The sequence below is a fragment of the Eschrichtius robustus genome, chromosome 12 (assembly GCF_028021215.1).
Source record: "Eschrichtius robustus isolate mEscRob2 chromosome 12, mEscRob2.pri, whole genome shotgun sequence".
NCBI lineage: Eukaryota > Metazoa > Chordata > Mammalia > Artiodactyla > Eschrichtiidae > Eschrichtius > Eschrichtius robustus.
In genome coordinates, this window is record NC_090835.1 from 40752079 (window position 1) to 40767291 (window position 15213).

General features: G+C 52.6%; 1 protein-coding gene across 2 annotated transcripts; it reads left to right on the plus strand.

The window, feature by feature from the left end:
- Window positions 1-1336: 1336 nt before the first annotated feature.
- CSPG5 (chondroitin sulfate proteoglycan 5) lies at window positions 1337-14614 on the plus strand. 2 transcript variants are annotated; one of them, XR_011075683.1, is made up of 5 exons: window positions 1337-1574; window positions 2257-3391; window positions 6280-6382; window positions 8243-8318; window positions 14441-14543. XR_011075683.1 is itself a non-coding variant. In XM_068558195.1 (5 exons), exons 1-5 carry the CDS (start codon window positions 1478-1480, stop codon window positions 14600-14602), a joined length of 1659 nt encoding a protein of 552 aa, XP_068414296.1. In that variant the 5' UTR covers window positions 1337-1477; the 3' UTR covers window positions 14603-14614. The 2 variants fall into 2 exon arrangements, 1 of the variants encoding a protein (XP_068414296.1); XM_068558195.1 differs by having other exon boundaries at window positions 6194-6382; window positions 14441-14614.
- Window positions 14615-15213: the final 599 nt, after the last annotated feature.

The following is a 15213-nucleotide window of genomic DNA, read 5'->3' on the forward strand; positions in this document are numbered from 1 at the left end:
AGGGCCAAAGTGTCTAACTACTTGGGTCAGGCTGAGAAGGCTTCAGGGATGGGAAGGTGATAGGAACTGAGCTTTCTGAGTTAAGGAGTTTGCCAGGCAGACCTGGAGAGGAGGGAACAACCAGCACAAGCAAGTAGACTGCAGCAGATCTAGTTCCAGTGAGAGAAACGAGCTTTGAATCAAGGCAACCCCATCCAGAGACATGTACTAGAAAGAGATTAGGAGAATCTCCATCTTGGTCACTTATGTGATTCCCTAGTGACAGAAATGAGAGTTTCTCAAATACCAGAGTTGCCACATCTCGAGCAGTGACCCCAGATATCATTTGGGTTACCAGAAGATCAAGAGGCAGACAGTCGGTTTGGTGGACAAATTAGGTGACTCCCCAGCAAGCAGGGATCCAGAGATGAGTGGTTTTGGACGGCAGAGTGAGCTTTGGACAGGGCCCACAGACTTTAACACGTGGCCTGGCGTCCGCGTGTCCCCAGGCTGTGATCCAGGCCGCTAGCGACTACCCACCAACCTGAGCTTTGGTGGCCCGGGACACATGGTGGTGTTGGGGGGGCAATGTATCCTGGAGAGGGAGGAAGGAACCGGCATTAAAGGCCGCTCCCCAGGCTGCCCTGAGCAGGCGAGAGGGAAGGCATTGTAGCCACAGTTCCAGGAAGGGCTTGCCCCCTGCCCCCGGGATGCGTTCCGTCCGGCCTGGCTGTGCAAGGTCGGGGGCTTTGGCTGCAGACGGATTAGGTCTGATCCGATTAGGGCCTGGGAGGTCCACTTCGCCCCCTTGCCTGGCGCTGTCAGCGCCCGTCCCGCCCTCGTGGGGACTCGGAGACCTCCCGGAGACCCTTCTCCGCCCCGAACACAGGGTTGGCGCAGAAATCCGAGAGGCTCCGTGCCCCCCAGGTTTGGCTCACTGCCACACCGCGGGCTCGGGCTTCCGCCCCCTGCGGCCCTTCCGAGCCCCGCCCCGAGCCTGCGGGTGTCTGCGCCCCCGCCTCCTTACTTGTCGCTTGGCGGGTGGGTTCCTCGCGGGTGGGGGCCCCGTGCCAGCCCTCCACGGGGAGGGCGGGACCGCGGCCCCGCCCCGCAGGTCTCCCGCCAGTGCACCTGGCAGCCAACGCCACCCGCGGCGCTCTGCGCCTGCACCCGCGCTACCCAACGTCCGTTTGTCTCCGCATCCGGAGCCGGGGGTCTGTCTGTCCCCCTGGCAGGCGGACTGAGCAGGGCAGGCGTCAGAGCTACGTGCGGCGGGGCGGGCGGGGTGGGGGCGGCGCTGAGCGCGGCAGCCGCGGCGAGGGAGGCGGGGAGGCGCGGCGCGCCGGGGACAGCGGCGGACGGCGGTGGCGGCATGCGGCTTCTCCCGTTGCCCATCGTGGGGTGATACGTCCGCAGCACCGGCGGGAGGCGCGGCGGCCGGCGAGCCGAGGGCGCAGCCAGCCGGGCAGACCGCGGACAGCGGTCGGGACGCCGCGCCATGGGTCGAGCCGAGGGCGGGGGCCCGGGTCGGGGGCCGCCGCCGCTGCTGCTGCTTCTGGGGGCCACGCTGGTCCTCGCCACTGGGGCCGCACCGGGTAGGTACCGACAGCGACCCGGACCCCAGCAGCTCTCGCGCCCCACCCTGAGCCAGGGTCCCACTGGCTTCGGGTACAGGCGGAGTCCGTGAGCTGTGGCAAGGGGGCGGGGCAGCGCCTTGCCTGCAGCCCGGGCGGGGGAAGGGGCGCACGAGGAGATGAGGGACTTGGGGGAGGCCGAGTGGTGGGTGGCGGCCCCGACTCTGGTGTGCGGACCCAGGTGTTGGCTGGGGGAGGGGCCTGGTGGGCGGAGCCTGAGGGTGAGACTTCGGGGCGGGACCTGGAGGTGATGGGTGGGCAAGAGGATGCGAGTTCGGGGCGGGGCCCTCAGGGTGCGACTTCTGGGCGGGGCCTGGAGGTGGAGTGGAGCCCCGAGGGTAAGACTTATGCCTGGAGCTGGAGTCGGGGGCCTCCCTGGTTAGACTGCGGGTGGTGTAGGGGGCGGGGCCTTACGCTTGGGGGCGGGGCCTGAGCGAGGAAACGTTTGGCTGGGTGTGTTCCCTGGCTTATGGGGCGGGCTCGGGGCGGGACTTAAAGATGGGGCGTGGCCTTGGGAAATCTTGAAGCAGAGGCTTAGGGCTGGCGGGGTTCTGGGAGAGCAGCCGCGGCGGGGCGGGGCGCAACCCAAGGTCCTACCACGCCCGCTGCCCTGACGCCAGGCCCCTCTCCCTCCCGCCCACAGTGCGTGAGGCGGGCAGAGCCGTCGAGGCAGACAGGCAGGTGAAGAGGGTCCTGGCATGGGAGCCGCGTGCTAACGACACGCGGGAGAAGGCCGGCCCACCAGCAGCTGGGGAAGATGAGACCTCTCGGACTGCGCCAGGCGGCGAGCATGCCGTGGTGGGCCCTGGGGTCGGGCCAGAGGAGGCTCTGGAGGCATCGGCGGCGGTGACGGACACAGCCTGGCTGGAGGTGGACAGCCCAGGCCTGGGCGGAGTGACGGCAGAGGCGGGCAGCGGCGACACCCAGGCCCTTCCAGCCACGCTCCCGGCTCCTGACAAGGCCCTCGGGCAGTCATCGACGGCCCTCGGGCAGTCATCGACGCCCCCCGCCACCCCCGAGGCTACAGAGGCCAGCGGGCCACCCTCACCCACCCCTGGCGACAAGCTGAGCCCAGACCCTGAACTCCCCAAGGAGAGCCCCTTGGAGGTTTGGCTGAACCTGGGAGGCAGCACACCTGACCCTCATGGGCCAGAGCCCACGTACCCCTTTCAGGGCACACTGGAGCCCCACACGGCGTCAGATATAATTGACATCGACTACTTCGAAGGATTGGATGGTGAGGGCCGTGGCGCCGACCTGGGGAGCTTCCCCGGGTCTCCAGGTATCTCAGAGCACCACCCTGATCCTGGGGGAGAGACCCCTTCCTGGAGCCTGCTTGACTTATACGATGACTTCACCCCGTTTGATGAGTCTGATTTCTACCCTACCACATCCTTCTATGATGATTTAGATGAAGAAGAGGAGGAAGAGGAAGATGACAAGGACGCAGCAGGAGGCAGAGACCTGGAAGATGAAAATGACCTTCTAGTGCCCACTGAGAAACCTGGTCTGGGGCCCGGGACAGGGCAGCCCACTGGTCGGTGGCATGCTGTCCCTCCACAGCATACTCTGGGGATGGTCCCCGGCAGCAGCATCGCCCTCAGGCCCCACCCAGGAGAGCCAGGCAAGGACCTGGCCCCAAGCGAGAATGGCACTGAGTGCCGCAGTGGCTTTGTGCGACATAACGGCTCCTGCCGGTCAGTGTGCGACCTCTTCCCAAGTTACTGTCACAATGGCGGCCAGTGCTACCTGGTGGAGAACATAGGGGCCTTCTGCAGGTAAGGGTGTGACAGGCAGGTTCCCCGGGGGCTTGTCAGAGAACTCCTGGAGAGGGCATGGGAGGCTGCCTCAGCAGAGAGGGGAATGTGACAGGCACAGCATCCCAGAGCTTGTGCATTCACGGAAGTCCCAGGTCAAGGGATAGTCACAGCAAATATTCTATAGAATTACATCTTACATGCACTTCCTGTGATCTCATCACTAGGAGAGTTTCCTCAGAAATAAGACTGTGTATTTCCTCTAAGTGTTGTGTCCTTTACCAAACCAGTAAACTACAGAGGCAAAACGAAAAGGTTTTGGGAAAGGCCTTTGCTGGCCTGAGGGCAAGTTCTTGTTGGCGAGTTCTGACTAAACTAGCAGAAGGAGTAGGCCCATAAACGTACTGGGAGGAGAGATAACTGCTGACCATTCCCTCTGAGCCATGTGTGTGGCAGGAGGAAGGCCCTGTGACCCTGTGGGGCACATGCCTGGGGTGGCACGTAAAGTCACAGTGAAGACCTTCTTGTTGGGAGCAGACCCAGAGAGCAGCCACTCAAACAGGTCAAGTCAAGCAGAGTGTCTTTCCTGGCATAGCAGATGTGGTGGGGTTTCTTGACTTTGGGTAGTGGCTTTGCCCCTCCTTCCTTGATTGTTGTCTTCCTGGGGACACCCAATCCAGCATATTTTAAAGACCCAGAGAGTTTAGTGTCAGAGTAAAGATATTGTCTGCAACCACCATCCCATGCCTCATCAGTAATTACCCCATACACCTGCCGTCACAGCAAGGTAGTTAACCTGCTGGAGAGCTCACTGGCTTATTCTGGAAGAAGCACAAGTCTGGGGTGACCTGGGTGGTTTGCTTGTCTCCATCCTTTACAGGCCCTAGAAGTGGCATGGACGCCTCAGATTCTTCCTGGGACTTGTTTCCACTGGTCCTAGGAGAAGCATTTCTGTAATCTGGGTGTCTCTTTTTAAAGTGTCATTCCTGATGTTTCTTTTTCTTGGTCTCTTTGGAGGTATGTGAAGAATTCAAATTTCTGTAGGTCTTAATGTTCTGGTAGAAGAATAACATACAGAATGCATGAATGCTGTGCCTTTGGCATTAAAGCTTAAGTTCCAGTTCCTTCCTATGAAGTTCTTCTTCCCTATAAATGATCATGACGTTAGCATCACTCATATAGGGTGTGTCCACACAGTTCTGATTGGAGTTGTCCAGCCATTGCCAAAAAGAGGAACTGTGATCAAGAAATTATGGCAACGAGACCTTGCTGGTTGGTTAAGGGCTACCAGAAATATGAGGAAACCCTGGGATTTTGCTCCTCAGCCTCTAGTTGGGGGGACTACAGTAATGATTTTAGCCTGGGAACTATGGAATCTCTGCAAAAATCGTTATCTTTCAACCTATTGGGGGCCTGAGTTTTCACCTTCAAAGTAAGCTCCCCATCAGAGTATGAAATTTGGAGCCCTTGCTGCCTCTGGAGAGCTAGACAGTTCCCAGAACCTCCTGGAGCTATCAGAGGACTCCCAAATGGAAGAGTAAGCGTGTCCTCACTGAGCAGCATGCCTGTACTGACCATGGATCCTCCAGTGGGTCCTGCCTCAGAAGGGCGTCACACAAGTCCACTCCAGCTCCCCTTGCACAGCTTCCATCCCAGGATCACACTGGGCCTCTCTACCAGAGATTCCTCCTCTGGTGGGTACACCCAGGCCCAGCCCTGACTTGGAAACTGTTTTGCATTCCACTCACAGGAGGCTGCTGAGCCCTTGGTAGCAGACTGCAGCATGCCTTTGTCTCTGTCACACCGACCACTGCAGAGAAATGAGCAGAGCTATGGCATAACTTCTCTAGAATGGTCGGTTAGAGGGATCTTCTTTCCCCGCCATCCTCCAACAGCCCCCCACGACTGCAAAGGGGCAGTTGGAAAAGAGAGAATTCCCTGCTAACCTCGTATCCCTGCCCTATTCTAGGTGTGGAGTACCTAATTCTTCCATGCAAAATTTCCCCATTTCTGGACCCCTTTCTCTTGTCTGTCATTCACCCTGAGGTTCATGTCCTCCCTCCTTTGCCTGCCTCTGTATCCTTCCACATTTTTCCTCTTTGAAGCAGCCTGGTTCCCATGGAAACAGCAATGTCACTGGAAGAGTTGGAGCCTGGGAATGTCCCAAGGGCAGGAGAAAGTCACTCAACGAAAGGACTGAAACCCACCCAGAGGGTTGATTCTCACTCTGCTTTCATGACAGTTCTCATGGTAATAGGACTGGAAGCTTTAGGGGCAGCACTTTGGGGGCTGCAGAGATAAGGGAGAATATACATCTGTCTTTGTGCTTGTCCTTGTCTGTCGCTTCCTTATTTTTCAGTGTCTGGTTAGCCACGTGAACTAGATGGGACTGCAATGCCACAAGATAGGTTTTTCACGTTGTGTAGGGCGGATCCTACTACTTTGTAGCTGTAGCTCCTGTTGGTCTTGTTTTCCATCTTTTTTTTTTCACCAGAGCCCAGGGGGGTTGGAGCGGTCTGGGGGGTCTGGGAGAATCCTGTGATTATTCTCACTGAGGTGGAAAATGAGGGTTCCCTTCCCTCCTCGAAACTGAGTTTGCTCAGTTTCTCAGCTCCCCGGTTACCTCATTTGTGTCATGAACCTCTTCATGGAATGGTTGTAAGGACAAGGCAACAATAGCAACCATAATGTCTGCACAGATGGGGGCCCCAAAGTCCCACTAGGAGCAGGCTGTTGAGGGCAGTCCTGGGGTCAGGGGCCAGGACCTCACTGTGGCCACGGCTGCCAGCCCGTCGCCTCAGTCTCGCCCTGTCACCGCTGCAGGTGCAACACGCAGGACTACATCTGGCACAAGGGGATGCGCTGCGAGTCCATCATCACTGACTTCCAGGTGATGTGTGTGGCCGTAGGCTCGGCCGCCCTTGTGCTGCTCCTGCTCTTCATGATGACGGTGTTCTTCGCCAAGAAGCTCTACCTGCTCAAGACAGAGAACACCAAGCTGCGCAGGACCAGGTGAGTCTGTGACAGCCGACCCCACCCCATCTGATCCAGGGATGTGGTCCTGAGGGTTTCTGGCACCTGCTCTCCATCCCTGGTTGTGTTTTTCATACCAAAAATTCACCCAAGCGTAACCATTCCTACACAGAACGTGCTGGAATTGCAGCAGAGGTTAAGCCCCTGTGGCACACTGCAGCTGCCCAGCACCATTCCTCACACACACACACACACACACACACACACACACCGCCGTATAGAAGGTGCTTAGAAAAGGTAACCAGAGTATAGCAGCTCCCAACTCTGGTCAAGTAAGTTACTGTGCTCAGTGCCCCACCCCCACCTGACTGCACCTGCTTCCTGGGTCTCTGACAGCCTGTGGCCAGCGTGAGGATTTCGCTCACAAATCAGCATGAAGTGACTCCAGCTCCCTCAGATCTGCCGTCACTCAATACCAGCTCCTCCTCAGTGAGAGGGTCTAGCACTGCAGTGCATTGCTTTCCAAACTTGTCAGCCCTTGGTCCAGGCAGAAGGGCAGAGGACTCAAGGAAGTCCTCTTTCCCCCTCCTAAGTAGAATGTGGGGGGTGGTGAGACCCCAGCCCTCACTTTCTCCACTGTGGATTCTAAGGGCCATGTGGGGATATGGAGTCTCATTTCAGCTCTTCTCTTAGCAGAGGAGTGACTGCTGTGCACATGTGAGAATCAGCATGCATTTACCCTTTAAGCCCATGCTTGAACACTCGAATGTGACCTTACACACTATGAGAGAATCACTGTGATCACTAAGCAAAGTAAAGAACCTTCTTAAATGTCACAGGAGTCACAGAAGGAGGAGACTGGAGTTCAGCTTCCTCGGGACCCAAGAGACAATTTATGCAGAACTGCCGCCCACCCCCCCTTTCAGCCTGTTGTCCAAGTAATCCCCTCCCCCTGACCCGAGACTCCCTCCAGAGAACGTGACCGAAGGACTTGCCCCAGGTCCTGGGAAAAGGACAAAACGCCATCTGTTGCTCCTTTGCTGGGTGAACTCGTGAGATGTGCAGATGCCAGCAGCTCTCTGCAGCCTTTCAGCTAACCGTTGTGGGCCTGCAAGGGCCTCTCCATTGTGCCTGTGCATTGAGGCAGGGCTGTATCTGTGCATGTGATCACAAGCCAAGACCCTTGGCTCCTCACGCTGACACCAGGGGGTTGGAGTGGTGGGGAGGGTCAGGGTGGGGATGGGACCACCGATCAGGGCTGCTGCTGATAGGAGAGAAGAAGCAGCTGCCAGGCGAGTGGAGAAGCAAGAGCTGAGGCCCAGGGAAGGGCCTCCTTCTAGGTCGTCCTCCTGTAGCTGGTTATGTGTTTTGTGCAAAACATGGCTCCCGCAGCCCTTCAGCTCAAATGCCAACTCCCTTTTTTCCCTCTGCATACCTTCTTTCTTTCCCAAGCCTGGTTACTGCTCTGAAAATGCTACATGTACCCAGTGCACTACAGATACTGCTGCAGTTTATTGATTCTAAGATACACTTTTTTTTTCACACATTAACATCTCAGAAACTGGATTGTATCTTACAGTCGCTGGCGTCTTATAACCACTGTTGGCCTGATGGCAGTCATGATGTAGTTGTAATTGTCTAGCGTACACAAACGTGGTCATAGCTGTTCATATCATTGTCAGTTCTTTATCTAAAGTCTAAATGAGCCCCTTAAAGTGTGTAATAAAAACTCTAGGTGATAAGAAAGCATTGGATCATGGTTTAAATGGTAGAAGATTTTTCTTAGTGGTGCATCTGTGGCATTTGATGAAATACAGTACCTGACCCATGAAGCTTCTATCAGATTTCGCTGTGATCATTTCACTTACATTTTTCCCTTCTCTCTTCTGTCCTAACCAGCAAATTCCGGACCCCATCTGAGCTCCACAATGATAACTTCTCCCTCTCCACCATTGCCGAGGGCTCTCACCCAAATGTAAGGAAACTTTGCAACGCTCCCCATACCTGCTCCCCCCCATGCCTGTGCCTTGGCTCTCTATGATAATGTTATCTGTCAGGTAACTTGTCTTCTTCACATCTGTCCTTGTGCAGGCTCCAGCCCCTGGCCACATCTCTGGTCCACTTCAGAGTGTGGAGCCACTCTTCAGAGCTCTGAGGATCAGGATAGGGCAGGCAGTTGGGGCCGTGAAAGTGAGAATAAGGGCGTGATGGTGTACCACTTCCTGGACAAGCAAAGTTATACAAAGTACAGAAGATCTGTTTCTAGGATGACACATGATTTTTAGCTTCATCTAGGCTTTAGAAGTCTGATTTTTGTCTTTCTATTTTCTATATCAAGGAGAAAGGCTCAGCTTTCATTGCTAGGGAATTTCCTGCTGGTCATTGAAGCAAATGGTGGTTGCTCTTTGGGATGAGTGGGAAAACCTCTGGGATGGCTGGAAAAACAGTGTCTTTGACACTGTTTTGAGGACCCTAAAAATGAGCAGGCTTATACACATTGGTTACGGCTGAGGTAAGCACAAAACACTTATGGTGAGGTGGAAGCATAAGTCTAGGGGTAAATCTGTCCTTAGGAGGATAGGCTCATAAATATAAGTTGAAACCCAATAAAAGGTCCCAACAGACCATTTTCTAAAGATACTGGCCCAGTGTGTTATCTGGACCAGACTAACCAGTCAAATACTGGGTACTGTCAGAATTTCAGAAATTAAGCAGAAACCATCCAAGCCGCAAATCATATCAGATCCAAACACAAGAATTCTGCACATGACACAGGCTCCATACCTCCAGGTAAATGCATCATTACACAGATAACGGAGTGAAACTAAGACTTTTCAGATGGAAACAGTGGAGTTTAAGAGGAAATTTTAAAGAAGTTCTTTGAAATAATGGGCCATAGAGTATAAGAGCTCACAGGGGCCTTCACAGTCTAGGCCAGTGCTGTCCAGAGGGACTCTCTGTGAGATAGAAAAGTTGTGTGTCTGTACTGTCCACTACAGCAGCCATCAGCTACCTGTGGCTTCAGAACTCTCAGAATGTGGCTAGTGCCACCATATTGGACAGCACAGATCTAGACCATTGTCTTCTTTTTATAGGTGGGGAAAGTGTAGCCCCAGAAGGGGAAAGAGAGAATAATGGTACATGAGACCTTGATCACCAAATCCCAGAAAAGAAAAGCTTGGCCTGGTGGAGGAGGAGCAAAGGGGTCTATTTAAAATAAGAAATGAAAGAGGCCAATTCAGGATAATTTTTTAAAGTCTTTGATATAAAGGGTAGAGAAAGAACATACTTGGTATGCACCAAGATATTAATAAGTTCAAGATGGACATAATAACCAAGAGAACAACATGTCCTGTAATTGCTGAGATTGGTAACCACTTTAATCAACCCACAAGGATATAGGATGAGCCTTATCTTGGGACACCCTGTCCCTACCTTACCAGGCCCCTTGCAGTGATGTGCATTTAGTTGTCAGTTATGGACTACTAGTGAATGATGGCCTGCCATGGGGTCTCTCAGGTCCACTGTCTGATCTGCCGTCTCGTACGTGTGGGACGGCAGGCCTGACGCATACAGTGGTGCCTGCAGTCAGGGTGTTTGTTGTCCATGGAGTGCGAGGGTCCTTAGCAAAGTTTCTGACTCATGCATTTCTGGCACCCTTGTTATGTCCACCTTTCCTCTTCACAAAGATGGAGGGGAAAGAAACAGCTCCTCTTGGAGGCCTTGGTTGCATGAGGCAATACAAAGGTTTCCAGTTCTTCTTGGCTGAGCCAACTTTGTGAAAGCAAGGCATTTGTCCATGAAAGCTGCCACTGACCTTGAGTTCAGAGTATGGCAAAACAGAGGGGCTTCCCTGGTGGCGCAGTGGTTAAGAACCCGCCTGCCAACGCAGGAGACACAGGTTCGAGCCCTGGTCCAGGAAGATCCCACATGCCACGGAGCAACTAAGCCCGTGCGCCACAACCACTGAGCCTGCGCTCTAGAGCCCGCGAGCCACAACTACTGAGCCCGTGTTCCACAACTACTGAAGCCCACCCGCCTAGAGCCCGTGCTCCCTACCAAAGAATCCACCACAATGAGAAGCCCAAGCACTGCAACGAAGAGTAGCCCCCATGCGCCGCAACTAGAGAAAAAAGCACGTACGAAGACCCAGTGCAGCCAAAAATAAATAGATAAATAAATAAATTTTAGAAAAAAGAATATGGCAAAACAAAAATGGAATGGAGCAGGGTGGTCAGCCATGGTAGACTCCGCCTGAGAAGGGCCATGGGGTTGTCTGGGCAGCACTCGGGGCATCCGTCAGCGAAGTCGTGCTCTCTGGCTCCTCTTGGATCTTGAGGGCCATTTCCACCTGGCATCCTTCCCTCAGCTTGTGCCCCAGGACACATCCTGTCCTCTCTGCCAAAGCTCTGAGCATGTGAGGGGGTGACTCTCCTGTCCAGCAGGCGGATTTTCTACAAACTCCATCTCTAATTCCCTCCACCCAGCCCAGAAGTCAGACTCGGTCATAGTCAAGATCTTGTGGGCATTGACAGTTAAGACAGTTGCCACTTTATGATGAAGTGGAGCCCTAGCCCTTGCTTCAGCCACCCCAGTGATTGCTTACAAGCGATGCGAGCAGCAGGATGAAAGTGAGAAAACCTCCAGGTGAGCTAGGAGCTGAAACGGGGGCACCTGAGTCAAGCCTGCTCATTTAGTCTCCCCATCCCTCTCCCTTCACCCCTCAAATTTCCTTGTTGGTTTTGGCATCTCCTAAAATTTTGGAGAGTTTTATTTATCTTAGTAGAGGGGTTATTTCTTTTACATAAGTCAAGGAGATTGAATGGGTCATTTTCCTACCCAGTTTCAGTAATCTCTGTAAGCCACACTCTGAAAAGATTTCAAACAAACAAACAAAAAAACCCACGCTGCTTTGGGTCTGGTGGGGGAAGGGTCCATGGCTGGTGTCTGTGTAGGGGGCACGTCCCTTTCCTCTGCTACATGCATCGCTCTGTGCTGCTCCTCGCCTGGGCCCTCTGGACTGACCTGGGGCCCTGTGGCTGGTGAGCCAGCGGCCGAGTGCGTGTGAGTCTTCTGGAGCTGAGCAGCCAGCCTAGGAAAGGAACTTCGGGAGGAAAAGGAAAAGCCCAAAGCTCCTCAGCCCCTGCTGTGGAGGTTTGCCGTTTTCCAGGAGGAATGGCGAGTGTGTAGGAAGCCGGGCGCTCTCCAGCTGCACAGCGTGAGTGAAGTCACCTGAACTCCACGGGCAAACTGCCCAAGTGCTGAGAGCCGCCCTGTTGGTTCTCACAGCTGTGCTGTTAGAGCAATGCCATGGCTGTAACTTGGTCCTCCTGCGATTTGACAGACCTTCCAAGATGTCCCTTAGTGTTTCCCACCGCCATCCCACCCCCCAATTTAAACCTTTCTTACTTCCCAGTCTCTGTTTCTTCCATGTATTTGGTAAAACACTGACTGCCCGCCCCATTCTGATAGAGGCTTGTTTCTGGACAAGTAGGCGTCCAGGCCTGAACCCCTGGCTGAAGGATGCCCATGCGGCTGGGGCAGAATGCCAGAAATAGTTCCCAGGACACAGCCCAGAGGGAAGTCCAGTTCCCTCTGGATGAGGGACTTCCACCAAATCAAAGGCACATAATCCTTCTGCTGAGGGATTCAGCAACCCTAGGCTTAAGAGGATGGAGTTCTGAGGGAAACACTTGGACTAGGATAGCTCCATCTTGGTCTAGACACGCCCTCACCCGTTCTACATGTTGAAGGTACTTAGCTCATCTCATAGCATTGTCTGGATACCTGTGTTCCTTATTTTTAGGATCTACTTCTTCCTCCCATTGACCCAGAAGGCAGCTTTCTCATCTGTCCAAATCCCATAAGCCCTCACGGTGCCAGTTTTAATTTGGGTCCCCACCTTCATGGCATCACAGTTTTGATGCCCAGGTCTATAAGACTCACTAAATCCACTTTTTTCACATTACGAGAATATCCCTGTGCCCCTGTATCCCCCCAAGGTGTGTGTGATGGGGCGGGAGCAGGGGCAATTATCTTGAAAAACATGAAAGTGAGTTCCACGCTTGTAAGAGGAGAGGTGAGTACAGGCCATCCTATTTTGCTTCAAGTTTTGCTGTGATCCAAAGTCCATTCTACTCAGGGTCTCAAGCAATCATGCCCAGCGTCTCCCCCGACACGATACAGAAGTTCTGCCTCATTCTGCTTCCCTCTCTGTAAAAAACCTGTGTGTGTGTGTGTGTGTGTGTGTGTGTGTGTACAAAATACACAATATATCAGGGCAATCTTTCCATCTCAGCACATATACATTTATGCCATTGAACAGTTTTTTCTAAACCTCTGCAAGCAGTGGTAGAAAATATCAAGTGCCTACGCGTGCTGTGCGCAGCTGCCTTGCCTGAAACCTGCCTCAGCACAGAATGAAGTTCATTTCCTCTTGTGCTTGTCTCACTGGAAATGGGGAACATGTGTTCCGCTGTTGTCTGTAAATTACTCCTGAGGTCTTTGAAACTCTATCAAATTGTTCTGTTCAAGCCGGTCTTCTGGGAAAGTGCTAAGTGAGGCTGGAGCAAGGGGCAGGTAACAGTGATTTCTACATGCACAGTATGTTTAAACACCCGTAGCATCCGATGTAGGCCTGGAGCCTTTCCCTACTTTCCAACTAGTCACTTGCCTGACCTAGTGCCATTATGGGTCAAACTCAGTAGCAGGGAGCATGGACAAGAGCTCACAGTTTTTTGGGTTTTTTAAAATTTATTTTATTTATTTGTTTATTTTTGGCTGCGTTGGGTCTTCGTTGCTGTGCGCGGTCTTTCTCTAGTTGCGGTGAGCAGGGGCTTGTCTTTGTTGGGGTGCGCGGGCTTCTCATTTTGGTGGCTTCTCTTGTTGCAGAGCCTGGGCTCTGGGTGCACAGGCTCAGTAGTTGTGGCGCACGGGCTTAGTTGCTCCGCGGCATGTGGGATCTTCCCAGACCAGGGCTCGAACCCGTGTCCCCTGCATTGGCAGGCGGATTCTTAACCACTGCGCCACCAGGGAAGCCCAAGCTCACAGTTTTGTGGAGAATGCCCTGGTCCTTAAGCATGATGAGTACCTTGAATTTTGGTTAAAGCAAGAAAGGTCTGAGCTAGCTGATCAGATAGGGACGTTTCCCTTCTTGCCATCCATGAACCTGCCTGGGTAGCTATACGACCTCTTTGATCAGCACAGTTCCAAGCACTTGAGAAAGAACTGAGGCCCACTGAGTCGCACAGGGTAAAATCCCCTCAGGCGGTCCTAAAGGAAAAGAGTAGTGGGAAGGCAGGTGTTGCTGTAAGAGCTCTCTGAATGCAGAGCCGGAGCACTGTGTACTGGTGTGGGTTTCCTGAAAACCTTTAACAAATTCAGTTCAGGTTCAGGAGCTTGTCATAGGGCTGCAGGCAGCACACTTGGCTAGGCAGGAGGGCATGGGTACCAGTCAGAGATGGGTTGCGAACCAGCAGCACAGGGCTTGGATTGAGGAAACACCTTGTAAGTTAGCATCTTTTGGTAGATAAATTCTGATAGGAAGAGGCTCACACTTCTCCAGCCTCTAGTCAGAGAACATATATTTGCTGTGGGGAGAGAGGCCTTAATTTTGCCAGGAACAGCTCTGCACCTGACCACAGTCCAGTTTGTGCCCCACTGAATACACCGACAAGTCATGTTCCTGATCAAGACCTTTTTGTGAGAGCAGAACTCAACAAGATGGAGGGCCGTGTGAAGAGGGGCCAGGCAGAGCTCACCAACAGGTGAGGCTTTAGAGGGACCAGGCCAAGTATTAAAAGGGACTGTTTCTCCCCAGTCTCTGCCAAAGAGAAAACCTCAGACTGGCCTAAGTTAAAGGTATTTGTAATGCAATTACCTGTCAAGTTTTCATCTATATCTGGCCAGTGTTTTTGAGAATGATGTTCCTAAAAAGTAGCTGCTAATGAGTCTCTTTGGTTCATTCATGTCTCAGAGCTTTCTTCCTTTTTTCAGTTATGATTCTTTCAGCCAAATTGAAAAATCTGAGATGTTATTTGATCCCTCTACCCACTGTCTCCTTCCCAACCCTCCCTCACCTTTTTTTTCCTCTTTCAGGATGATTCTAGTGCTCCCCATAAAATCCAGGAAGCTCTCAAGTCCTGCCTGAAAGAGGAGGAGCCATTTAACATTCAGAACTCCATGTCGCCCAAACTCGAGGGTGGCAAAGGTGACCAGGCCGACTTGGAGGTGAATTGTCTTCAGAACGACTTAACCTAAAGCAGAGCAAGAAGAGAGGAAATGGGAGCGGGGGTGGAGGGGGGGGCAGGGGAAGAAGAATTATCTCCTCTTGTACAGAGTATTTCTTGTAACCATTTGTTAAACTCCTTTCTTTTTTCTGATCTCATGGCATGCTTCGGTGTATTTTGTACAGGAGGGAAAAAACACAAAATATGAAAAGAACCTAAAGAGAATTGCATACATTGGATTGTTTTGTCTGTGCTGTCTGTACATTGCTTCTGCTGCTGTGATTTCTAAACCTATGCTGTTATTCAACTGACTTTTTTTTTGTACTTTGACCCACCTTTTTTTGAAATACCAGTAAAAAACAAAGTTCTTGAAATAAAACTTTTTAAAAAGCCATTTTCCTGATGTAATTTTTTCTACTCCCTACCCCTTCTTGTCAGTTTGAGTTGAATTCTTCCCTTCATTAAAGATGTGTATTTATACATGTTTGAAATCCCAGAAATGGTCTATGTATTAGTCTGCTTGAGCTGCCATAACAAAATACTACAGACTGGGAGTCTTAAACAACAGACATTTATTTTCTGAGAGTTCTGGAGACTGGAAGTCCAAGATCAAAGTGCCAACAGAGTTGGTTTCTGGTGAGG